The following is a 27172-nucleotide window of genomic DNA, read 5'->3' on the forward strand; positions in this document are numbered from 1 at the left end:
GCCCAAAATGCTCCTAGTTAAACATCTTGTATCAAGGCAACCAACTACTGCTTGTTTATAGCCGCACACAATTCCTTATAGGGGTCTTTGACACTGTTATCTTGCTATCTTGTTACTATTTATTCAAATTTGTTTCCCATATCTCTTGTCCCTGTTGCAGTTAATTACCCATTTTCAACATTCTGTGTTATATCAGATGCCTTTTTTTCAACCATTGACATTCACCTTTAAATTCATTCAGCACAAGGGAGCTCTTACTCTTCAACACAGTACTTGCAGAGCTTCTTAAAGTCCAGTTTTTGACTTGTTCCAATATCACAAATCCACCCATAAACAGCTAACCAAATTTCAGTCAATGTAAAGCCGGCTATTAGGGGAGGAATGTTTTATTACTGATAGAAATGTATATGTATGAATATGCATATGTTTTGTATTACACTGTATTGTATGACACACGCACAATCACTATTATATCTCTTTGGGGATTAGATAGAATTGCAAATGACTAATGATTCGACTTCACCATGTTTCCAAGATACCAAAAAAAAAGCAAACCTCTTAGGTTTTTATTCTGGTGATATTCATGATTAAGAATTTAACTATTATCCATGTCGTCATTTAAAAGTATAACACACTGAAAGGCAATCACCCTACTGTAATGAATATCAGATGTAAAAATGTGAATTTGTCGTGTGAGTTTTCCTAATCCCTGCCCATGTTTACCTTTCTTTAGAAAAATCCAACCTGTTGGTATGTAGAAATAATCAAGGGGCAGATGTCCCACTGTCTCCATCGTTCCACAAACACAACATCAGTCAGATGGTCTTCCACAAGATTCGAAAAGAGGACCTCATCATTGTAAGACAACCCTCCTTGCTTTAGCTTTTCCTCTCATCTGAAAAATGCAGACAAACATTCATAACTTGACCATTTCTTCTGTGTTATTAGGCTGTATGTGAGTAGATGTATTGCAGTTTCTTACAATAGTATTAGAAAGGCACTTGTGTACAGGTCCTTGCCCTAAGCAGATAAGATATAGATTTATAAAGGTGAACTGCAACAATGTGGGTGGCCAGTATCTTTGTAAGTATAAAATAACACTGAATGTAAAGCCAAAATATACAGATGAAGGCCTTGAGTAGACAAGGTAACATTGTAAACTGCCAGACATTTTGATCAGGAAGGACAAGAAGGCCTCCTGTGGGGCCAGTGAGGTCGCTACAGTTAACAAAAACACTTCCTCAAATAATCCACCTACTGCAGCTCAGCATCAATAGCAGTCCTTGTGGACTCGTGCATTGTGTGTGTTTATGTGACAGTGTGTCAGCCATGCTCTCACTTTGATGACTGGTCCATTTCCGTCTCACCATATTTTCTGTTAACTGAGCATTTGAAGTTTTGTAAACCGGTCTGTCGCAGGAAAACCACAGACACCGTTTTTTTCTGTATTGTCTTCTCACTCACCAGATTAAACAGGTGTTTATCTTCCTGTTCCAGCATCCATCTGTTCAGCTTTGTTGTGCATTTATTTAAGAACTCATTTCATTAGTTACTACTTCCTAAAGCAGTCAAAAGCTGTGTGGTCCTAGTGGAAGGATGACAGGAGAGGGCTTTATTCAGTTTGCCTTCTTGGCTGCAAGTGAGGAAGCGTGTAGCTTTCATTATGTCCTTGACTTGTATTTCTATACTTGGAGGGTTCCAGTAATTTCATGTGTAGCAAGTATTGGATCAAATATTTGTCTCTTGGACTCAGAGAAAGTGCACTCAACCTCTTTTCTAAAGTAGGTTTTTTACTATAATTAAACTGTTTTAGAATGAGAGTCTGGGCCAAGGAACTTTTACTAAGATCTTCTGCGGTGAGAAGAAGGAGTTGGGAGACTACGGAGAGATACACAAGATAGACGTCGTTATCAAGATCCTGGACAAGGCTCATCGCAACTATTCAGAGGTGAGTGAGGCAGTGAGTGGATTTGATTAAGGTTCGGCTATTTTGAAGTGATCTTGTATGAGGTACTTATCGATAACTGTCATCTACTGTAGGCAATACAACAGCTAACACACCACCAGTGTGAGGAGCAGACACAGACACAGAAGCCTAGTAATGTACTGCTGTGGATGTTTTCTTGTATTTTTTTTTTATTCCATAAACTGTGGAAAATCTGACTCAAACAGCTGATCTACGGTGTAATACAGTGTACGGCACAGTTGCGCTTATGTGTAGGAATATGTTGAGAAAATGTAGTGCTAAAGTAAAGGGCTGTCAGACAGAAAGGTAAAGCGGTGATAATATTCTAAATATGCTAACATGCTAACCGTCATCTACTGTAGTAATACACCGGCTATGCATAAGTACCTCACACAACCCCACCTCAAAAAAGCCAAACTATCTCTCAATGAACTCTGAAGACTTAAGTTGAAAGGAGACAAGTTCATAGAATCTCATCCATTGTTTTCTCCCTCACAGTCCTTCTTTGAAGCAGCCAGTATGATGAGCCAGCTCTCCCACAAGCACTTACTCCTCAACTATGGGGTGTGTGTTTGTGGCAATGAGAGTAGGTTAACAACACACGCACACACACACACACACACACACACACACACACACACACACACACACACACACACACACACACACACACACACACACACACACACACACACACACACACACACACACACACACACACACACACACACACACACTCTCTCTCTCCACTGGACAGAGATGGTCTCAAAGGAAGGAATCATTGTGGTTCGTATTACCTGTGGCACATAAATGTTAGAGAGATATTAAGACCAAGACAAAACAGAATTTTACACAGAATACAAAGAAAGTCAAGGAGGCTGAGAGTACTCGCACTAAAAGCTGTTGTATTTACGTCAGATGAGGTGAAACGTTGTCTCTGTAGGCAGCTGAGACAATCAAACAGAGAAGAAATAAGGTTTCTGACCTGCTGACCTGCTGACCTGCTCTCTGCTGTGCTGTGCCCTGACCCTCTCACTTTTTCTGGATTTAGCCCCAGGGATCAACAAGTAACTAAGGAAAAGAGCAGGCTGGAAAGACAAAGAAGGATTATAATAAAGAAAGCAACGTATTTTCATTAGATGTTTTGTAGAAATAAGGCATGAGGTGCACTACTGGCTTAGTAGTTCAAAAGAAAGTTAAAGTTTTCAGTTCAGATGTTATGACCAAACACAGAGTTCTCATGTGGGACAATAAAAAGGGAAGTGTACCGGATGGCAAAAATATGGATGAAGAAATTCATGGGTGCGGAAAGTGTCTAAGCGCTGTTCAAGTGTCCTTCAGGAAACGACAGGAAGTCAGCTACAGTAAAAGCAGAGAGTTTTGTGTACAAGATTTTCTATATAGATAGTAGTAACTAATACAATGATCTCTCTCACGTCTCCCTGTCAGACAGGATGGTGCAGGAGTATGGCAAATTTGGTTCACTAGACACCTACCTGAAAAAGAATAAAAGCTCTGTTAACATCACCTGGAAGCTAGAAGTGGCCAAGCAGCTATCCTGGGCTATGCACTACCTGGTAAGACCATACCGTTCATTTTTTTTTAGTTTGTATGGGACAGGCACATTTACACATAATGAAATTCCAGCTAGATAGAAATATGTTAAACTAATGTGTAAATAAAACTAGTTTAGTGTTGAAACAAGGCACCTTTAAGACAAATTTTCCGTGGTCCTTGTCTTTTCTGCACACAGGAGGATAAGAACCTCATTCATGGAAATGTTTGTGCCAAGAATGTCCTTTTGATCAGAGAGGAGGATCGGATGACGGGCAGCCTGCCCTTCATCAAACTCAGTGACCCGGGTATCAGCATCACCGTGCTGCCCAAAGAAGGTGAGAAACATGGTGTCACGGACGGTCCTGATGTGAGAAGACTTGTACATCACACCCGTGTTGCTCACTTTGCTTTATTTTTGTCTTCCTCCTCGCTTTCCCCCCTCTACCTTCTATTGCGTTCATGTATTTCCTTCTCTCTGTGCTTCCATGTCTCCTCATGTCTGTCCATCAGTTCTGGTGGAGCGTATCCCGTGGGTTCCCCCTGAGTGCATTGAAAACCCCCTAAACCTGAGTTTAGCCACAGACAAGTGGGGCTTTGGGACCACCCTTTGGGAGATCTGCAGCGGTGGAGACAAACCACTGAGCACCCTGGACTGCTCCAAGGTCACAAAAACAGGATGCATTCTTACTGAAAATGATCTGTATTAAATAACTCCATTTCCCACAAACTATTCCTTTTATTCCCGCTATTTGTTTCAAGAGAGAGGAACAAGGTTATCTAAAACATATTCTATTGATTATTTTAAAGAATGTCTGCCAACTTTGTACCTTTACTGTTTCCCAACCTGGTTTGAAAACAGGTTCTGACTTTTGCTCCTTTGCTCTGCAGAAGAACTTGTTTTATGAGGACAGGCACCAGCTGCCGGCTCCTAAATGGACCGAGCTGGCCAATCTAATTAACAGCTGTATGGACTATGAGCCCTCGCACAGACCCTCTTTCAGAGCAATTATCAGAGATCTCAACAGCCTCTTCACACCAGGTAGGAAGAGAAATTAGTGTGCAACCTCCTGCCAGAGTCACCTACTGTGTAATAGCTCAAGACATCTGGCAGACAGACGTATTGGTCATGACTCATGTTGATACACTAAGGGCGCACTCACACTGTCCTTCCGCACCGCGGCCCGGGCTTAAGGGTACTTGTCCCCCTCTCCCTCTCCCCCCGCTGGCAAGCCCGTTTGTACTCACACTGCCTGGGCCTCACGCAAAGGCTTCTTGCCTGTCCATACGTCATCACGCCGTAAGACTTCACACGCATTGATTGACGTCATCGCGATGCGTCGCTTTGTTTACAAATTTTCATCTGTCCAAATCTGCACTAAACACTCCACCTCCGCATCACACCAACTTGAACCTTTCGCCGCCATTGTTGTTGTTGTTAAATGTCCGCACATGGTCCGTCTTTTTTTTTTTTCTATGTCCGAACAGGCGCACATAAAATGACGTAGGCCTCGTGCTCGTGCACCTGGGCACGCTCGTGCTCGTACATGTGCCAGGCTTTAGCCGAAAAAACGGTTTTGGCCCGGTGCGGAAGGACAGTGTGAGTGCGCCCTAAGCCTCACACACACACACATACACTCTCTCTCTCTCTCTCTCTCTCTCTCTCTCTCTCTCTCTTCATCTAGGGGTTTATCAAGATTTTTTTTAAATAAAGCAACTATGAACCTTCTTGTGTTGCAGATTACGAGCTGCTGGTGGAGAGCGACATGGTGCCCAACCGCACAAGAGGCTTCGGCTTCCCGTGGGCCTCCGAGAGCCAGGAGCCCGCCCAGTTTGAGGAAAGGCACCTCATCTTTCTCAAGCAGCTGGGCAAAGTGAGACACACACACAAATATTCTTGAAATCTATCTTAGTGAGGACACTCATTAATATAATGCGTTCCCTAGCCCATTAGCCTAACCGTAACCATCACAACTAAATGCCTAACCCCATCCCTTACCCAGGGTGGAGTGTTTTATCCCTAACCTAAACCTAATTCAGCCCTGAATGGATTGAAAATGTCCTCAGTTTTATTTAGAATTTTCTCATCACTCTTTCATCTCCAAGTCAAAGGTCATATCTTCAAGACTGCATGTTTTTTAAATAATGTACACTCTCTTACACCAAAAACACACAAAGCAGTGTTCAAGCTGTCGGCCGTGAGCTACCATGCATTGTTTATGGTAAGCAGACGACAAATATTTATTTCAGCATAATAATGAATTCCACTGGAAGAGATGGTTTCCGCTAACGTCTCAAATATTCTCATCATACTTTCCAAACATCATGAAGTTGCTCAACAGTATTTGATTCTTGTGATTAGGTATCTCACTGATTTTTATCCTCGTTAATGAAAATGCACCAACTTATACCCAGACAAGCTAATTTAGTTAGACCAAAAAACCAAGATGAAATAACAGCTAATGTTTCTATATCGCCTAAATATGCCCCCCCACGCAGGGAAACTTTGGTAGTGTGGAGATGTGCAGGTACGACCCCCTGCAGGACAGCACAGGGGAGGTGGTGGCCGTGAAGAAACTACAGCACAGCACAGCTGAGCACCTCAGGGACTTTGAGCGAGAAATCGAGATCCTCAAATCCCTCCAGCACGAAAACATTGTCAAATACAAAGGAGTCTGCTACAGTGCAGGTATGAGCATTTCTGCATTTTTCTTTTTTAGAATTAGTCAGAAAGTCCCAATATAGGATTATTATGAATCCTGTTTCCTGTCCTAAAATCTACATAGCCAGTTGTGTAGATAAAAATAAAAAAGTAGATAAAATGAATGCTGTCCTATTGTGTGTCCCGTATTCATGACAAAGATCATAGTGACACATGCTGGTGTTTTCAAATTAATGGTTCTCAGATGATTAAAAGGATAAGAAGACATTTGCTGTATGAAAAACAGATCAAACCTTTAACACGGGTTTGATTCCAAACCAACAGAACATCACAATGAAATCTGTTTTCTTATATTAGGATTAAAGTATCTCTTTTCTTTGTTAGTCTGATAAATCTCAATTCTCAAGTGAGATCCAGGAAGGAATCAGTGTTCTGTTTTCTGTTCCTTTATATTACACACACACACACACTGTATTTTGTTAATACATAATAATGTCTTTACATTTCCCACATTTGCTGCCCAGGGCGTCAGTGACCATGCCCATGAAACAAATAAATCCTGATTGTCTCAGAGGCCTCCACTCCACTCGCTCACACGTCACATTTTCTCTCTCAAGTAGCACACTTAACTTCTTTATTTCTGCAGGACGAAGGAACCTCCGGCTGATCATGGAGTATCTCCCCCATGGCAGCTTGAGAGATTATCTCAGCAAACACAAGGACCGTTTTGATTTCAACAAACTGCTGCACTATGCATCACAGATTTGCAAGGTAACGTAGCGCAGACTTTGTGTAACCCAGCCTTGTCGTACATAGATATTGGTGTACTGAACATTTGAAACAGCTCTTCCTGACGGTGCATTAAAAAAAATATGCTCTGCTATTTTTACAAACCTGCGAAATTTCTTTCCCATCTTAACTGTATCTGATATTGAAATATATATTTGACTGGATTCATTCTAGTATTTTGATAATAGGGAGACTTTGATGTTGGAAATCAAGAGGGAGCACATCATTTCAGGACTGGTTTACAACGCTCGGCAGGGTGGATGCATGACAATATATACAATATATAACTCCCTGATGATAAATAGATTTAAAAAATATACATGTTTGATCACATTTGTGTATTGTTTGAATACATGTGAAGCACAGAGCAGTATAATTATTTGGACATTGACTCGTACTGTTTTTTGTTTTGTTTGGTTCACTGTTATGATTATGAGCAGTATTTTTATGGCGGGGTATATATTGTGATTACACTCATCAGTGCATATTATTTATGGGGGCAGAGGAGGCCTGAGATGGGTGTCTTCACGTCAACAACATAAACTGCTCAAACTAAATACTACAAAAAATGAACTAAGTCAATAATTACCTATGAAATATTTTTATTTATTCAATTGTATCTCTTCCAAGAGTCTGAGGTGTGGATATTTTATAATATGTATGTAAGCACATGTATGTAGAGAATAATCTAGAGTGAGCCGGTCATTATTGCGAATTAGAACGCCGACAGAAGAAAGGACATAATCCACAATACTGACCTGCTCGCTCTTCATTATCCTGCTTATTCCATGGCTAATCACTAAAGAAATTAACAATTTGACCAAATATATATATTATTTTGTTGAATAAAAAGTGGTCCTCCAGAGTCTATAATCTCTCACGCTGTTATTCAGGAAAATAGACTGAAGAATGCTGTCATTGACAATCAGAATCAAGTATTCAAGCCGTGTTATACATATATATATATGTATATATATATAAAGCTACGTTGGCAGGTATGCACGATATATTTGTCTTACTTTTATTTCTTTAATGTTTTTTTCTTCAAATTTGTGTTTGTCCCTTTGAAAAGGCAAAATCAATAAAATATTCAATAGTCAAAAAAGTGGATTACCACCAGTTGATATATAAACCAGTTCTCTTTCTCTGTGTGGTTATATCAATACTTCAGGGCATGGACTACCTCGCCACTAAGCGATACATCCACAGAGACCTGGCCACTAGGAACATCCTGGTGGAGAGCGAGATGACAGTGAAGATCGGTGACTTTGGTCTAACCAAGGTGTTGCCGCAGGACAAAGAGTACTACACTGTCAGAGAGCCTGGGGAAAGCCCCATCTTTTGGTGAGGAAGACCCACTGCATGTGTTTGTTAGAGGTTCAAGAAGTATTTTCATATTTTTGTGGGTTGACATTTGTGAAGAAAAGCTCTTTTAGAATGTTTTTGACTAGCTTTTCTACAGCTGTGGTTAAGTGTTGTGACCTTTTATGACTGATCTCTAAACACATCGTGTAATTCACACACAGAACAAATCATTTTGTTTTTGTACTGTTTCTGTCATGTATATGGATATGACATGTGTTGTGGTATTCTCCAGGTATGCTCCAGAGTCGCTGTCTGAGAGCAAGTTCTCTGTGGGATCAGACGTTTGGAGTTTCGGTGTTGTCCTTTACGAACTCTTCACTTACAATGACAAGAACTGCAGCCCACCAGCGGTACTGCACTTTTAACCTTTTTTTTTTTTTAGTTTTACTTCTTCCTCACGTAACCTGATTCTTATCGTTTTGCCAATCTAATTGAGCCATAAAACAATGACTAATATAATTAGTTAGAAGTGTTGTTAAAGAAATCAATTGATTGAGCACTTGGCTCTCAAAAACAGGAAATAACTACTGTTTTCTTTTTCAGGTGTTTATGGACAAAATGGGGAATGAAAAGCAGGGCCAGATGATTGTCTACCATCTGATAGACCTGCTGAAAAAGGGATATAGGTTGCCTGCTCCCGACAGTTGTCCAAAGGAGGTCAGTCACTCTTCACTTAGTTTGTTGCGTTCAACACAAACTCACTACTTGTACGTAAAGTTAAACAAACCAGAGTCTCATTTAACAAATTATTAAATATAGTATAAAATAGGAAGGTTTAGGGATATTACAGTTAATATATATATATAGATATCAAAGTAGAATTAAATGATTCTAGCTGGTTTTTTTTTTGTTGTCTTCCCTCTTTGTTAACGTTCATGCTCTGATGCTTCCTTCAGATTCACAAGATTATGACAGAGTGCTGGAGCAGTGAACCGAGGCTGCGGCCTACTTTCGAGACATTAATCCACAGTTTGGAGACTGTACGAGACGTCAAGGACGGATGAGCCGCATTGGTCCCTGGCCTGAACAATTGACCTTTGGGTGTCGACTCCCAGGAGTCAGTCCTCACGGATCTTTCCAGAGCAATGAATGTCTTTGTGACGTGTGGGTTTACTGTAGTGATGCAGTCACTAGTCTGAAATATATTTGTTTTCTTTTGGTGCTCTACATGTGTGTCATCCTATTTAACATTTACTCAAATAAGGACGATGAATGGAAATATCCACTTTCTTAGCAGTTTACATACTTTTCTCCTAGGACGTATACGAATAAATCAATTTAATTATTACACTACATTTTTCACCAAACGAGATATATCAGTTGCCTTTAGGAACATTTCTTTTTGGGATGAATTATTTTCTTTTGTGTTATTTGTACGTGTTACGAGTCACGGACTGAAGAATTGAGATACAAGATTGTGCCTGCTTCAAGTAGCTTGTGTTGAATGTTTAAGCCTTATTCAAAATTAGAACCAAAAATGTATCGATCGCAGTATTTCATTTTTTTTTTTATTGCTCATCAATTTAATTTTGTTCTTTTTGTAATGTTATTGTAAAATGAGCAGCAACTTCTTTTGTTTAACCAAAGAGGCCGTGGGATCCTTACCAGCAATCTGACAGCACACCTGAACCTCACTGCACTGATCTTGTGTGGCCGGACTTTTAAAGGACTGGACCTGAGCAGGGATCCTCCTGCTGACACCCAGACTGACTTCTGCCTGATCATATTATGACTGATAAATACCAGACTATGAATGTAAAGCGCCAGCTGTACTTCTGTCACAAGGGGACTCATTTGAAGCATCTCTACATATGGTTTCGAGTCACATATTTGCTTTTGCAGGGGACTTTTGTTTTACAGATATTCATTGCAAATCAAGGGCCATCCTGTTTTCTGAGCTGATGAAGCCTCAGCAGAAGCACCCAGAGTCCTTTGAGTAGTGTTAGGGTGCACTCACACTGTCCATCCGCATCGGGCCAAAATGGACAGCAAGAAGCATTTGCGAACGGCCCAGGCACTGTGAGTATGTACGGGCCTGGGGCGTGGGGGGAGAGGAAGGAGGGACAAGTACCCTAAAGCCCGGGGCGCGGTGCGGAAGGACAGTGTGAGCGCACCCTTAGATGAGGTCGGACTTTACACGTATCAACTGTTGTCAAATACATTAGAGAGACAGCAATAAATGCTCAGTAATCTCTTTGAGAAGTGGGTAGTGTCATATCATGAACTCAAACAGGAAATTCTGATGCTTTTGTAATTAGTAATGGGTATTATTTTATAAATACAGTATGATATTTTCACTGATATGAATCTTTGCTATCTGCCTGTAGATATCTAAAGTGAAAGGTCCTGCAGTTGCTTGCTACAAGTGATGTTTTTATTTAAAATGTCATTATCTTCCACCCATTTAAAATATTTGAAGAGCTTTCGTACATCTGTAATATGTGTATGTGTTATGATGTGCATGACATTGTCAGCCACAAAGGTCAATCAGTAGTCACAGGTTTTTAAAATAATCATATTTACATTGTTTAAGCTTTATGTACTAAATGTTAATGCCTGAAGGAGGGATCAGTCAAAGTCAGTACAGAATTTAATTTGTGAAAATTTCTTTTTCGTTTTACAGTTTTTTTTTTATGCTATTAAAGGCAATCCACAGCCAGACAAAAGGTCAAAGGATGGACGACCTCTCACTAAGAATGCGTCACCGTAAAGAGCAACGTTTTCTCACAAACATACAGTGTGTCGGGAAGCTCCCCCGCTCTTACCTCTGGGCAGTATCATGCCAGTCTGAGAAATGTCAGTGTTGCTAAATAATGCCAAGATGGAAAACATCGCTGTCTAACCACCCAGATTTTTAATTCATTCAACCATTATTTTGATATGTGTATATGTACATTGGTATTTAAGACCAAATGTGATTATTTTTTAAATATGTATCTTTTTTTATCCACAGATTTTCAGAAAAACAGGATGTTTAAACGTGTGTAGATAGATGTAAATATTGAACGGTGGATATGTAGTACAGTATATTCCAGAAGTGTATATACCTTTATTAAACAAAACATGGTAGTACTGAAGACATTTATATTGTACTTTTTTATTCTGAATGTTGCCTGCTTTTTACATGAAATGTCATCATATTGTACCCACAGTCAAGCAGCTTATATTCTTTCAAAAGACGTGCTTTTATAGTCAAGACAAAAAATATAGTGTGCGGGATTTTGTGCAAGGCGTTAAATCTATTTGTTTGTTTTATCTGCGTCAAAAAAGGTTAAAAGGGAAATCTGCTCTTTTGCAGCGCTCTAGTGTCCCCAGGGTGTTAACAGAAAATGACCAGGAAGGTGTAATGTTGTGAACAGAAGCCAGCAATAAGTTCACAGCCCCCTAAATGACATTAATGTGTGATATTGGCCCGTGCTAGTATGAACATAGTTTAGTCAGGCGAGAACATGGATGCCGTTTGTTACTCACAACCCAGCATATGAACAAAGCTTCGAAGACAACATGATAGCGATCGACATGTCATATTAACACAGTATTTCAAATTTATTGTCAGTGATGCTGAAAAGGTGACATACATACAGTACATACAGAACATGATCTTTTTTTAAAAACAAAATATCAAACAAGTGGGGAGAATAAAGAAAATATATATTAAAATATTAGGCAGATGTAAACATTCAATCTCCTACATCTTGTCACACTACACTGTCCAATACACCATCTTCATGTCACATCCCTTCTGCCATCACCCATCCCTTCCCCTCCTCCTCCTCCCTGCTTCAGCACAAGCGTCCGATATCGTTCTTGGTACAGCCCTGGTTACAGCATTTCCCTGCCACACCCAGAGAAAAGTTCCTCTTCCGCTTGCTCGGTATGGGCCAGTCTTGCTCACCTAAAACTGTGGACGGCTGAGATTTCTCCAGAGGGGCCAAGTCCCTCTGCGACGGCTGCTGCCTGTCCCCTCTGGTCCTGTAGAGAGCCACGAGGTCTGCCAGGGAGTAAGAAGAACCAATACGAGAGAGTGGAGAGTGGTTATCTGCAGTGAGCTCAGCGTCAGGTTGCCAGGTGTGCTGGTCGTCCTCCGCTGTCACGTCACCGAGGGAACTCCACTGGAAGGGATCTGGAGAAAGGAAAAGGATCAATACATTACATGTTAGTAAGATGCTTTAGGAGAACTAACAACACAGGAATGTTGTTAATGTTGTTTATTACTCACTAAAGTAATGTCCAATTAACAATGAACATGAGCTGACCATGGTTCTGAAAATGAGGCTGTCAGTCAGCTAAAATGTGTGAACTGTTGCCTGAATAAAACTAGCAGCCAAGCCATTTGGTGTGTAATAAGAAACTTTCCTACAATATACCTTAGCTCAACCAGATTACTGTAAAGACATGTTTTAACATATGATTAAAAGCCTCAAAACATATCTGTATACACATTTTTGTACTGCTATTTTTTGGATATACACTTGTCCAATTAGTGTGCACAAATGAAGCAATTAATCAATAAGCAGTAACTCACCCATGTCCCCCTCTGTGGATCGTTTCCACCGGGAGCCGCCACAAGTAAAAATGACTGCTCTGATGAACTCTCTCCCGCACAGTTTCACCCCGTAGTCCCTCGATATGATCAGTCTGCTCATCACGTCAGCCTTCACACAGCTGCATATGCCACCGACACACACCACTGCCACGGCAAGAGTCAATCTCCAGAGCATTTTCACTCTAAAACTAACGGAACGAGACGGCTGGTGTTGTGTTGAACAGGAGGGTCAAGCTGAGTTCCTAACGAGATCTGATAAGTGTTTCAAATCCTGTTCATTTCCTTGGTTCTTTTTCTGTTAGGAGAGTTTTGTTGCAGAAGCTGATGCTGAAGTTGTGAAAAGATGTTTTCTTCTGTTTGTCCGTCTCGTGTTGCAGAGCAGGCTTTGGTTTCCTCTTTTTGTTCCCTCTTCAAACCTGGTCACTGGTTCACTCATCAACCTGTGTTCAACCCCAACCCCCCTCTCTCTGTCTCACTCTCTCTCTCTCACACACACACACAATTTAGATTGACGACAATGACGTACTTTGAGTTATTTCTTTATTATAATATTATTAGGGGGATATTTTTTTGTCAAGTGTGAGTGTGCACATTACTCATACGCTGTTTGCTGTGATGACTTGGTGAGAAAATGATACGAAGGCATGTATGACGTCTCTTACACTTTACTGGGGAGAAATTAAGATTGTAAACGCTTCAGGCTTTTATTAACATTATGTCCATATATGTGGAAGAAAAGGTAGTTTGGTGTATATATATATTTTATTGGCTTTAGAGTGTTAAAATAGCACCATGTAAAATATGATTGTAGAATAGAGAGGCCATTTTCTTTCTTGTTAAATACACAATAAATATTAGCACCTTGTAATATTTGAAATCCACTGAATGCAGGTGCGATAATAAAATTAGAAGTTACCGGTGCGCCAATGCTAATTACAGCTTTGGTATCAAGCTCATCAGGACTCAAATTATGGATGGCATATCAACTCTTTCAGTAGTAATGACCAAACGTTTTAGTGATATAGTTATAATAATATTCCGTTGTGTTATTTTCAACATCTAATCGGATCTAACATTTTGACCGCCCTGTAGCTGCTTTGATTTCTTTCTTTGACAGTGAGTGTACCAGTTACACACCAGGGTATTAAGATTCTAACATGTAAAAACACAGAAGTTGTGAGCAAAACACAAGCTAAAAAAACATGTGAATATTGCATTTTTAATGTGTCAGGTGGAAAGAAAATATACACCAAGAGATTGTGATGTTGTTTTGTGTCTGCCTGATGTGTAAGTAGGCAATTGTGCCTAATTACCAGCTATATGGCCTTGATAACCTCAGACTTATTAAGGGTTACGTTACTGCAAGTGGGTTTAAAAGCCTCTTTGCCCTCAAGTGGTTGAAAGTCACTATGACTGAGAACATGATTAACAATTATTAACACAACCTTTTGGATGTAAGCTGTGTCCCAATTCCACACTACATACTGAGGCTAAGCTGCTTTTCAGTATGTGGTGTGTTCAGACTGGAAAAGTGACTAAAAACGATCAATTGTTGAGTGTGCTGTTGATGCACACTATTCACCCACAATGCAATGCGCGGAGGAAATGAAGCTGCTTAAAATAAGTTGTGGGTGGTGAAACAGCTCAAATCTTGGAAAACAAAAACAAAAAGTAATCTTTTAATATTACACATTTTGATGTCTCTTTGTGAAGTTGCAGCTTGATTCACTTCTCACACATGTTGTATAATTTCCTGTTGGTATAACACGGTAAAGTGTATTGATACTTTTGTTTACTAACAGGTTAAATTAGTAACAGATTGGTTTATTACACGGCTTTGTTGAATACTCGGATCTGACTCACATGATGGTCAATTACCATTGCTATGGACAAAGTCACAGACTTTAAAGGACACACTTGCTTCCCATTATCCCTTACATGTAGTACATGCTGTAGATAATAAATAATGGGTCTGAATGTGGGAAGCAGCTGCAGTCTCAACGTACAATAATGTCTGAGTTACAATGGCTGAATGTAATTCATGCAAATATTCATGTTACAGATTTGTTCTACGATGTACCTGCACCTCTGATAATAATAACCACAAAAACAACATCATTACTTTATGTTCATTATTTTGAAACTAATTTGACTCAAGGCCCAGTATGTAGAATAGTGCAAACCATAGACTCAATAATGTCAAAAAGGCATTTTTTTTAAGCAAAAGCAGAATGGGTGAATGCATCAACTGGATGGGTTTTGTCTCAAAGAAGCGACACCTCATTTCTCCAAGAAGGAGGCGAGGCTGCTTCTAGCACGGCGAGCTTTCTCTATGCTATCGAACGTTGGAGTCCCATGAGGCAAGTCCAGACGGTCATGTTCAGATGTCATGATACTCTCAGCCTCCCCTGAAGGTACAATGGGGAAAAAAAGATACAATGTGTGGTATTGTTGCAAATGGGTGTCTGTGAAATAAACTGTTTTTTCCTACACATACAGTACAGTAGTTGTGTTATGTTCTCTTTTTAAATAAGCTAGTTGATTTCTGTAATGCGTCAGCTGTTATTGCTGGTTTTACACGTGTATATGTTGTTGATATTAGGTTTAGACATAAATCAATTTAATGGGAAATAGATAATTAGTGAAATGACTTAAAATGGCAGGAGCGTGTGGGTATAGGTATATATGTTTGGGAAAAACATATGCATTGCAAACTTTTGTAATAAAGGCATTTTTGTTGAAATAAAGTTTGATGATTGTGGATATTGGTGTCACAGCTCACATTAATGTTAAAGCGAATGTGCCTGAAAATGGAATGGATCTTTAAAAGAAAATGACGCATAGGATAATGTGATTTCTTTCTGGCCAGCATTATTAAGATTTGCTTTTAAAGGGGTAATGACATCTCCTTAGTCCTACCTCTCATGCGATAAATAAGTGTCCCGTAGGCGGTGTCCATCTGGTAGGCAAATATGAAGCTGAGAGGCACAATGGGAACCAATAGGAACGGTTTCTTTCTTTTAATGGACCTGAAGAAAAGTATAAAGACAGAGAGAAGAACAACTTAGTATTTTCCACAATAATTCAATGATAAAAAGGCAAATAAACATCTCTGAGTGAATCTTAATGATAAACCAAATACTTCTGAGCTGACCTCTATGAGTAGTTGTATGTATTACTGGTGTATTTGATAGTATAATCTGATGCAAGTATCATCATGTTTATAGCTAATGCTAATTTTTAACATCCATCCCTAGACACAAAACTCACCCTAAAGTGAGTCCAACTGTAGCCAAGGCACAGAAAGACCCAAAGTATTTGAGAAACTCTCTGGACCAGGCAACCTGCATCGCCATCTGTCGCTCTCTCATCTGGTTCTGCATCAGGATCTGACGCTCCATCTACACACACACACACACACGCACACGCACGCACGCACACACACGCACACACCCACACGACGTCATCAGGCATTTTACAACTTGTAACATTAAAAATGGACCATTTTAATCTAAAATAATAATAAAACAACCAAAAATCACCAAATAAACTTAATACCAGTGCTATCAGTTAATTTCAGATACATTGATAACAGTATTTATGTTGGCCAATAAGAAACAAAAAATTGAATACCTCAAATATGTTTGAGGTAATTTAGAAAGCGTATCGTCATGATATAATTTGCCCACCAGAGAGCACTAACAACTATATTTTCCAAATGTAAAATGCCCTACAAAAATGCCCTAAAATGCTCAACTGGCCAAGAGCCGAATTTAACAAATGACATACGTATTTGTTTAAATTATGTTTATGTAGGGAAAAAAATGAATATCTGAATCTAATATATTAAAGCAGTGCAACAGACAGACATCAGAGGGACAAAGACAGGGCCAAAGGACCAAGAGACAGCGACTTCAGCCTCAGAAACACTGCGTCCATGCTGATGATCCTCAGTCACATGAATCTTTTGTTGCCGTTTCCTGTGTGACGTTCACTTGCACATATATACTCTACATACCTCCTGCATATTGAGCTGAGTGAGTGACACTCTCATTTAAAAAGCCTTTATCTCTCAAAAAGTGAATGTGTCAAATATGAGCTTTTATTTCCACTTAAGGAACATGACATTAAAAAAAAAGACCAGTACCATTCAAACGTGAGTTGATGTCACCAGTGGATGAAATAAATTACAACATGTCAAAAAAGGGACATTTAGATTTCTGACTTTGTCCGTATTCACCAACAATTCTGTATATCTGCCTTATCTGTTTTAATGCACACACTGAAGAAACTGACACATTTCGCTGTAATTAGATTTTTACATGATTTCATGTGACACATTGATTGATATTGGCAGAACATTATGTGCAATTAAGCTAGTGTAAAGTGAATGAAAAGGCTGCTGGCTTACACTCAACATTGCCAGACTATCGAACATACACTTACTTGCATTATACATACTCTCACATTTTTATACTACTGTCCATACTGCACATATCAGATCTATAGTGTAAACACTGTATTCATGTTATACATCCAGGTGTTTATAATGTCTTACTATTAGCAGTAGTTGTAATTACACCTGCACTATGTTTAATATATATATATATATATACCTGCAATGCCTACAGTAACAGCTGTCTGTTTAAAAAAGGGTTTGTACACCTTTTTCAATATCAAAACCATGCACTTTCAAGGTCCATTTTCAAGCCTTTCCAGCACCTTACAGCTGTGTTAAATTACATATTTCTACATACATATTGAAAATGATTATTTCACTTTTCTATCACGATAAAAGACAGGGTACTATGCTATAAACAACTAAAATAGTGTTTCATTACACCAGAGGCAAACAATCTTTTTGTTGTGAAAGAAATACAATTTCAAGCCTTTTCAAGCCTTGAAAACATAACATTAAAATTCAAGCATTTCAAGGATTTCAAGAATCTGTACCAACCCTATTCATACTGTGAATACTGTAGCATATTTAATACACACTGTTCATACTGTGGAATTGTTAATATCAAGCATATTCATATACAGCTCTTACTGTTTATCAATATCATATTATTATGTATGATTTATATTACCGTAAGACACAGGTACATTGCTTAGCACACTGCCTTTTGCACTTCTGGTTTGATTCTAAACTGTATTTTGTTGTACTTGTTGTATAAGTACATACCGTATGCTCTTTGCAATGACACTAAAATAAATAAAAGTTGCATGTAATTAATCATGTTTAAAAAAAGGGGCCTGTAACCAAGATATTAAGAGAGACTACAATATATATTTGCAGACAACTAACTCAGGGCATTATAGCATAGTATTTTTTCAATTTTGTTTTTTTACTATAATGGAGGCAACTATATGTGTGTGCAGCATTTGAGTCCAAGACAAATTTCTTTACAGGGACAATTTCGTATCATACAACAAACTACTTCTACACATGCGGTTACCATACCCACATTATGGTCATTACTGTTGTGCACATGATCTTACTGTGAGTAAAGCTTGAAGAACTAGAAAGAACTAATGTTGGATATGGGCTGCTGTTAAAATGTGAGAGGGTTAGCATCCTTATATATAAGTATACCTTATCAACATATCTACATGTAGGTAGTGGATGTGGATTTTCAAGCTTTGCTCTGGGGCAGTCAAGTTTGACGTAACACCCTTTTAAAATACGACTTCCCGTTCCAAATGCTCTGCCGAACAAAACAGACAACAATGGTCGAACCTGTGAACAATTACACCATTTCATCGAGGTAAAATGACAATTATGTTGTTTGTTTTTAACTCAGATCGGTTCAAACAATGAGCAACACAGCACTGCGGCATTGCAGAAAAAGTAGGCCTACACCGGCTTGGACCTGGAAATCCTATTTTGAAAGGGCTTTACGCTACAACTTAAAAGCCAGAAAAAGGTGCATGAGCTTCTGAATGAACAAGTCAGTTAATTTAATTTGTAAGGAAGTCAACTCCCAGCACTATGTGTTTTAACTTGTCAAGCAGGTTAAATAAGGGCAAGACTGATGAGTCACTCCACCCTCATTGATAGAATATTGGCCAGTTATAGGTATATGACTAGTCTAATTCACATTTCTACAATACAAAAGTGGTTAGGAATGATTCAACATCTTCTATATAATGACAAAGCTTTGGCCAGGTAACCCAACTTGCAACATTCAGAAGTCTTGTGTTTATCCAGCTCTACTTCAATGCTAATAAAAGAAACAATAGCAATAGCAGCAGGTCACCGGCTGTGACCTTGGGAAGAAAGTCAAGTGGGCTGATTGGCTAAAATAAAGGTCAGTAATAGAGCAGAAGTTAAGGCGTGGACTTCAGAAACACCTCAGGAGGGTTAAGCTGTAATTAATGGGCTTAGACGTTGCTGGCAGGTACAAATACAGTAATGTGTATGAAGTGCAATCAATCTTAAATCTGATCCAATATGTTTTTAAGCATGCTGTTAGACTGATTAGAGTTCAATCAGCATTTGTGAACATCAAGGCTCATTTAAGTCACCAATCAAAAAGCATATACATTTAGATGCAATGATATTGTTTGTGTTTTTTCATGAAACTGGTTGAGCCAAACTGAACACAACTGTGCCTTTCCTGTGAGTCTGCTTGGAGGAGGTGGAGGTGGACTGAGATGGACTTCCAGCTTGCTGCTTAACTTTTGCAAACCTCATTTATGCCAAATGTCTACTGAATGTCTACGATCATGAGGGCCATTAACTAAGTATCAGATATATTATTATATTTAACACTGTGTTTTATAAAAGTGGCTGAAATTGAATTTCTTGATCAAAAAATCAGTCACGCTCAAACAACGACTTGAGAGTTGAAATGATGAGCTTAATTATAAATATTTCTCTCAAATGGGAGAAAAAAATATCTTTGTATTTTGGATAGTTGGTTGGACTAAACAAACTTTAATTCTTATGCAACTACTATTTTTCCACTATGTTCTGAAATTGTATAGATCTAACACTTCTAACAATTGACAGTTTAGTCAGTAATGCCAATATGCATAAATATCAGCCTTATATCATTGATATAGTCTTTTTAATTAAAACATGGTGCCTTACAACAAGCTTATGAATGTTCTCATTTGTCCAGGTCATTGTTATCCCCAAAGCAATTTAAGTCAAAAGCAACTGGACTTGGCTATTTGTCTTGGAAGACGATTCACCTCTCATCCAACAGGCTTCCTCATGTACGCAACTGACCAGGCTGGGACAGGGCCTTACAAGAAGTAAACCATCCATAGCATTTACCCAATCATCAAACTTTCCATCTACAGTAATACATTTTGCTACTTCTGATCATAAAACCTGGAACAAAAGAGTGATCCTGCTACAGTAGATACACGTCCTGCATCTCTGACACCTTAAAAAATCTGAAAGGACGCAGTAAACTCGCTATCAACGCTTCTATAAGGTGCACCCCAGGGTTGTCTCTCCCTATCATTACAACACTAAGGTGCAGTGCCAATCCATTACTGTAACCAAGCTGGCTACAACTGCTACCACTGCCAGGAAGGAGGCTACAAACTTGTTTAAGGGGGTGAGTTTGTCAAGTGTGTAACTGACTTCAAGGATGCCTCATTCTCAAAGTTGAAACAGAAAGTAAAGAAATTAATTATTTTTCCAGTAGACCCCTTTCCAATGACAGCAAGGGGAAATTACCCATGATTACATAATATTCCTCAGGAGTGAGAAATGTGTAATGAAGGGTGTCCAATTAAGTCATCCCTTCTCTCATCTAGATCTCAAAACAGGAAGTAGACCAGCGATAGTTGATGTTTATTTTCTATAAAATATCTGGAAACTACCTACGTCTTGTTAATGATTATCATTTTATCCCTTTAGTCACCAGCTTGTAAATTTATTTTAAAGAGGGTGTAGAATATTCCAAAGGAGATTAAATTGTTAAAAAGAGAGACAGAAATTGTCTTGTGTCTTGTGACAGTGGCCCTCCAGGACCGGAATTGGGCACCTATGGTCCAGACAAATGCCTGTGAAGAATGACTACAGCATTTCATTCATTCATTCATCTCCAACCGCTTGACCGCCATAATTTCAGTCACATCTCTACGGATGCAGCTGACATGGATTTGAGTTCCTAATATGTGTGAATCTTCCTTGACATTTAACTCAGCTTTCCAAGAAGAACAACACTCCAATCATAAACTCTGCCAGCAGAAGCTCTTCACTATCTGTGAAGTCAACACCCTCTCTGTTGCACCTTGTATCAACGCATCAAACAGCCTGTCCTCATCAACTGCTGCCTCTGCTACTTTACCACAATGACAGTCACCAACAGGAACAGACTTATCCAAAACCATTAACACACAGATGTGAACACAAATGCTGCCTACATCCAAATCACTCAATATCAGGTAACAAACACAAATCTTGCATTTAAAACCTTACTCTGCCAGATAATTTGTGCCTTCCGTCAACATGACAAACTTGGTTGGTTTTGACACTAAATCTGTCAGGGCTGCCCCCTCTTAGTCGTTTATTCAACTAATTGGTTGATTCAGTCTTATGGACAGTATACATGGGCTGCAAACTCAGCGCAACATGGCTGTCGGAGGATGTCCACAGAAGGGCGTGCCCATATATCCAATGGAAGCTTCTACATGGGTCCTGGAAGTCTTGCGCATGCTAAGGCGCCATATGACTAAGCTCTGTTTTTATACAGCTTGTTTAATTTTCTCTCTGCATGCAGCTACGCGGCCCTCTGACAGGTAAAAACTAAGGAGAACTGTGTAAAAACAAGTACAATGTGTTTTAAAATGAGTAAGATACATAACCCATTGTACCAGAGGGCAATGTGAGGTAGCACAACTTCAAAACATGCAGAACCAACGGCATTTAAACTCGACGACACACAGTGAAGATGGCAGCAGCAACAAGCTATGGTGGCCCTACTTCTCACTTGATTTATTACCTCAGTAAACATTAACTCAGGAAACATTTTCCTAATGAGTTTGGGGACCTAATCACTAGTGAAAAGTTTTCTTCAATGCAGCATGTAGTTCATTTTGTATATTATGGTCCCAGTTAGAGTAAAGTTGACGATAAAGCAGGACACGCTTTAGGGTGTTGCTACCTTGTTGCTACAATGGCGACCTAACGCTAGCTGGTAACTAAGCGTTTAGCTTACCACTCCTCCACAGCTCCATCCTTGTGTCTAAATATAGTCACTGTTTCCCAAATAAAGAAAACAAAAACAAAAGGGCAACAGCCAAATGCTAAACTCAAGGCTTTAAAAGTTTAATCCACAGACCAATGAGTGAAGTCACAGTGGCTACGTCCACTTCTTTCATACAGTCTATAGTAGACCCATGTGTGATAAACTGAGCTACATACCAACATGACAAAGCAACATAGCGTGAGCATTGCCTACATGTGGTGTGTGCTTTAAAAATAGACAATGTTATGTATCTCAGTGGAAATATCACACGGGATGACCAGTACTGTAAATTTGAAGTCAACCTGCGCCAATAGTAAAAGAGAGAAATGAGCCACAATGAGTTCCTTTCTGAGGGTGAAACGGTGAGAGCAGAGCTGAAACGTAAGTGGGAAATTCGCTGACGTTTTCTTAAGGCTTGCGCAGAACGAGACAATACCTGTAAACTGATGCACACAAATCATCACAGTCTACGTAGTGAAAGAAGATGTAACAGAAGACGAGGGGGAAGAGAAACCCACAACATACACACACAAATATTATGGCTGTGATTTGCCAAAGTCTCAAAGTCAAAGCAACAACACTTTATCTTTACATCAGGAATTACTTCATGATCCATTAGTCTGGTGGTGCCATTTTCTGATACAATGTAAATCTGAAATTTTAACTATTTGTCTATTATTAATAATCATGATCCGGGACTTTGCGCTGCCCTCCCAACCTAATTTAATATTACAGTATGTATTTGCAGTAATGACTCCCATCCCAAAAGTAACAAACTTTTCTTTTCATAATTGTTTCTTAGTTTCATTTTATTTATTTTATTGTGTCCACTTTTTATATATATTTATGATTTTACCCATGTCTGATCGACCCTTAGCTTTTTTTAATCACCCTGTGTTTTACTGTACTGATTTATGACAAGTATAACCGTTTAATGAGTCTACTTTATGTAAAGTCATTTTAATTTATAAATATATATTGTGTTTTTGAAAAGGTCTAAACAAGCAGAAGTTGTATTCATCATTATTGTTGGCATTATCTTTAGAAAGTGAGGATTGTAGTCGTTAACAAACAGTGAATGGAGCGAATCAAAAACCTTGGGAGGTCTTGCCTCATCATAACTACTTCTCATTCAAACCCACTCAAGTTCAGTGACTGTGAACATAAAGCACAACCCTATTATTAGCCAGGACACTTAAACATAAAAAAAAATAACAAAAATGTCATTTCACAGCTACCATTTATCCTCAGGATATGCGTCATACAAACACACCCATGTCCATACATTTTCTAGTGATGTTTAAGATGGACACTTGTGATTCCAACACAAAGCCCAATGGCTTTGTCTTAAGAGTCCACAAGGAATGAGAGCGAAAAGGATCAATTAGCTTTGAATAATGTGACTTGAAAAGCAAGCAATCATCTTTGACATCTTAATGCAAGGGGAGGCAGCAGAGTTGCGTCACAGATATTCTGAAATTGACAGGGTCAATCTTATTCATTAAATTTGGTGACGTAAAATATGCAATTTTGCTACTGAGGATGACAAAAGCAGCTAATGATTTCCTGGAAATTATCAGTTGACCATGAGCGACCCTGAAGATTTTTGTTTGACTATTGTGTGAGTGTTTTGTTCAGCCAAGATCTGAAAAAGGTTAAATGTATAAATGAAAATGAAAAGAATATAAACTGTTGGCACACACTTTAAATTAAGCAGATGGACAGATATTGGTAAAATCAGAAATACCTTTGTATTCAAAAGTGATACCGAGTGTGAAGTTACCGTATGTCAATGAAACAATGAAGCTCTTCTACAGCGTTGCTTAAACATGATACTTACCTGTGAGTCATTGTCACGACCCAAATGAGGGCGCTCTAAAACTCAATTGCGAGATCTTTGCCATCACTGAAAAGTATTAGTCATCCTCTACCACATTTACAGCGGGAAGAGCGGGAGACAATTAGGGGGAAGAAAGCGCAACAACCCTTTTGGGTGTAAGTTGGATAATGTCATTGGTGTTATGACAACCACACATCCCACCTGCTGCCCAGCAGCTTACAGGCACGAATGAATCACAACAGATTGGCCCGAAAAACAAGAAGAAAAAAAAAAAAAAAATTCTTTGTTTAAATGAAATAATGAGTGCAATAAAACATGTTGTCTCTAAATGGAATTACTGAGATTCAAAATGAAGCCCTAAAACCTTGGCTCTGACATTGTGGGATTCAAGAAAGAAAGAAAGACGCAACATCAGCTGACGGATAGATAGGAGAGATTGATGCCAGATTGATAGCCAGAGTCTATTTTCTGGAAAACTGCCAAAATTCTGGTCCACACGTGCTGGTTCACTAGCACTAATGACGGATTACCCTGGAATATTACATTATTAGGCCCGTGTTTGTTGCGTAGTAATGAAATAAACTAGAATGACCGCTTGCAGTTGTTTGCCTCTGCCAAAGTTGTAGTTTTCATCCAAACTGTCCAGACTTACATAATATATGTGAAGAATTTGAAGGAACTTAATAAAAAAGTATTACCATTACCATTTGAAAATGTTTTACTACATTAAGGCAAATGACTAAGCACAACTGTCTATAACTGGAACAATTATTAGTTGTCTTTGTGATTAAATAGATATTTCTCCAGATCTCAGTTCAATAGTTTTACCTTCCAAAATATGTTCTGAATTATTGAATTGTATAAGGCATCACATGCAGAATAGTCCATCTAATTCTCAAAATATACTGAGCCTATGATGTTTCAGTTGATACATTTGTTGTAGGGTGACATAACATTGAATTCTTCCCCCGTTGCATTGAAAGGGAGAGAATTAGGTATGAGGTGGATGAGAATCTGTGGCCAAACAGACTGGAGCGATAGGATATCCAGTGATTCAGCAATACAACTTTACTTTATTACCGTAGTATCTATACATTTTTCGACCCCCCACCCCCACTTTTTTTTTTTTTGAGATATGTGCCAAAGCAAATATATTATTTGAATAACATGCACTATATTAGTATGTTTACATTATTAATAACATTTTCATCTTAAAGCTAGATTTTGACACTGGGACTCCTTACTAGATCCAGTAACAAAGCTGGACCCAATTGTAGGTCCTCATTGTGTCAGTCGTTTGTTGTAAATCCCGATATTCCCCTAATGAAATTACATTTCATCAAACTGCCAAACAGTGAACATTTGGGTGATTTGTAGGCAGTCGCCTGCTTTGCACAGTTGCCCAGCCTTGACTGGTACAAGGCTACATGTACAGTAGTACATTAAGATATAGTCCAAACAATACAACCTAAGCCACATTAGATGAAGGCCTTCAAGCTTAACACCATTTTATATATTTATGCACAGCACTCACTTCCATGTTCCACCTGACTCAGGTACCACATGGCTGCAAGTTGCAGGTCCAATAAGTCAACCTTGAGTGCATAGGAAAAGACATATTCTGATGAGCAATGATGTTTATAAATACCATGTGAGTGAGTGTGTGAACATTACTCACCTGCAGTCGTGAATTGTGGAGCATGAATTCTTGCTGCTTGTGAAAGTTCGCCTCCATTGATTTAGACAGCAGAAACCCCATGGTGGCGCTGTTACTGATGACCTAAAGACACAGTCACTCAAAATGATGCTGCTTCTATGGCAAGAAGTTTTAACATTTAATATAATCACACTCCGATCTGTAATTAATTATCTGTAAATTAGATATCCATAATACCGTTCTTTCTAATCAAAATTGAATTCTTACTGGTCAGCATGATAATTTAAGATATCCACAATGACATACTTCCTATCTACAATTGTCATTTATCCATAACATCATTCTTACTCGGGCGGCACGGTGGTGTGGCAGTTAGCACTGTCGCCTCAAGAGGTTTCCTGGTTAGTTTGCATGTTCTCCCCGTGTCTGCGTGGGTTCTCTCCGGGTTCCTACCACGATCCAAAGACACGCAGGTGTTAGGTTCATTGATGACTCTAAATTGCCCGTAGGTGTGAATGGTTGTCTGTCTCTGTTTGTCTCTATGTGCCCTGTGATAGACTGGCGTCCTGTCCAGGGTGTACCCCACCTCACGCCCAATGTCAGCTGGGATCGGCTCCAGGACCCGGTCAGGGACAAATGGTTAAAGATGGATGGATCATTCATACTAGTACAAATTACTATCAATTCCAGATATTCACAATTACATTTTAGATATCTAGTATGACATTCTGGATATATGTAATGTAATTATTCCTAGTAAAATTACAGTTGTAGATATCTATCTATCTCTATAATGGCATCTTTACTAGTCAAAATGTATTTTGGATGGTCAAGATTACATCATGGATATCTGAAATATTTTTTTTATTTGAGATATATCTGAAATGAAAATTCTGACTGAAAATGGGAGTTTTTCCTGGTAATAATGACATTACAGATATCCAGAATGTTCTTCCTAGATATCTCAAATGTAGTTGTGAATATCTAGCATTGAAAGCCCAATACACATGAACGGCAAAGGTGACGTCGTTTGTAATAGGAATAATGTTATTGTGGATATCTGAAATGTTCTTTTTGACTAGGAAGAATTGAATTACAGCTATCTGCAATACACATTGAGTCCAGATACTAAAGGTTTAAACCGCTTGCCATACTGCTGCCAAACATAAAGGCACACATATTCAGTTTGCAAAGTTAGAACCAAAGCAAACTTTATTTACTTCAACATGTAATGGCTTCACTGTAATGCTTTACTGTAGCTTCACACACACAGCTAAGTTAAACTCAGCAGCTGGCGGGTGCCTCTTTTCACTGCTTCTATCTTCATGCTAATAATCTGACGTACAAATGTTGCTAAAATTTCTACATAAATTAGCTCCTCATGCTTCTCGCGATAAGCTTCGCTTTTAAACTTGGGTGGTGACTTAACGTTAGCTTGGTTAGCTAAAACATGAAGGCTTTACATACCTAATATACTCTGAAGGCGGTGGGCTATAACTGATACAAATATACTGTCACAGGACTGACGAAGGACTCAAGGACATGTCTTAACAACTGAACGTGTGCACACACTCCTCTGTC

General features: G+C 39.0%; 3 protein-coding genes across 4 annotated transcripts in view; 1 reads left to right on the plus strand and 2 right to left on the minus strand.

Annotated features, from left to right (window-relative positions):
• jak2a (Janus kinase 2a) overlaps nt 1–11417 on the plus strand; it is a 29067-nt gene extending 17650 nt beyond the window's left edge. Inside the window, exons 11-24 of the mRNA XM_083929212.1 lie at nt 734–858; nt 1814–1948; nt 2465–2552; nt 3416–3543; nt 3720–3858; nt 4034–4185; nt 4412–4562; nt 5261–5394; nt 6020–6209; nt 6829–6953; nt 8143–8315; nt 8569–8686; nt 8880–8993; nt 9233–11417. Coding sequence (XP_083785338.1) covers nt 734–858; nt 1814–1948; nt 2465–2552; nt 3416–3543; nt 3720–3858; nt 4034–4185; nt 4412–4562; nt 5261–5394; nt 6020–6209; nt 6829–6953; nt 8143–8315; nt 8569–8686; nt 8880–8993; nt 9233–9340 — 1880 coding nt within the window. The 3' untranslated portion in view covers nt 9341–11417. The remainder of the gene's footprint in view (nt 1–733; nt 859–1813; nt 1949–2464; nt 2553–3415; nt 3544–3719; nt 3859–4033; nt 4186–4411; nt 4563–5260; nt 5395–6019; nt 6210–6828; nt 6954–8142; nt 8316–8568; nt 8687–8879; nt 8994–9232) is intronic.
• A 701-nt stretch (nt 11418–12118) lies between these two features.
• On the minus strand, nt 12119–13057 carry rln1 (relaxin 1; the record flags this gene model as incomplete). The annotated part of the gene is made up of 2 exons (XM_083930502.1): nt 12119–12459; nt 12862–13057. 2 exons carry the CDS (start codon nt 13055–13057, stop codon nt 12119–12121), a joined length of 537 nt encoding a protein of 178 aa, XP_083786628.1.
• Nucleotides 13058–13445: 388 nt separating this feature from the next.
• plgrkt (plasminogen receptor, C-terminal lysine transmembrane protein) lies at nt 13446–27172 on the minus strand. 2 transcript variants are annotated; one of them, XM_083930077.1, is made up of 6 exons: nt 27059–27112; nt 25940–26040; nt 25613–25714; nt 16153–16283; nt 15802–15911; nt 13446–15290 (listed from the first exon to the last, which is right to left on the minus strand). In XM_083930077.1, the coding sequence occupies exons 3-6, from the start codon at nt 25691–25693 to the stop codon at nt 15163–15165; spliced, it is 450 nt and encodes a 149-aa protein (XP_083786203.1). In that variant the 5' UTR covers nt 25694–25714; nt 25940–26040; nt 27059–27112; the 3' UTR covers nt 13446–15162. The 2 variants fall into 2 exon arrangements, with proteins under 2 accessions (XP_083786203.1, XP_083786202.1); XM_083930076.1 differs by lacking the exon at nt 25940–26040 and having other exon boundaries at nt 27059–27172.

The sequence above is a fragment of the Echiichthys vipera genome (genome assembly GCF_963691815.1).
Source record: "Echiichthys vipera genome assembly, chromosome: 16".
NCBI lineage: Eukaryota > Metazoa > Chordata > Actinopteri > Perciformes > Trachinidae > Echiichthys > Echiichthys vipera.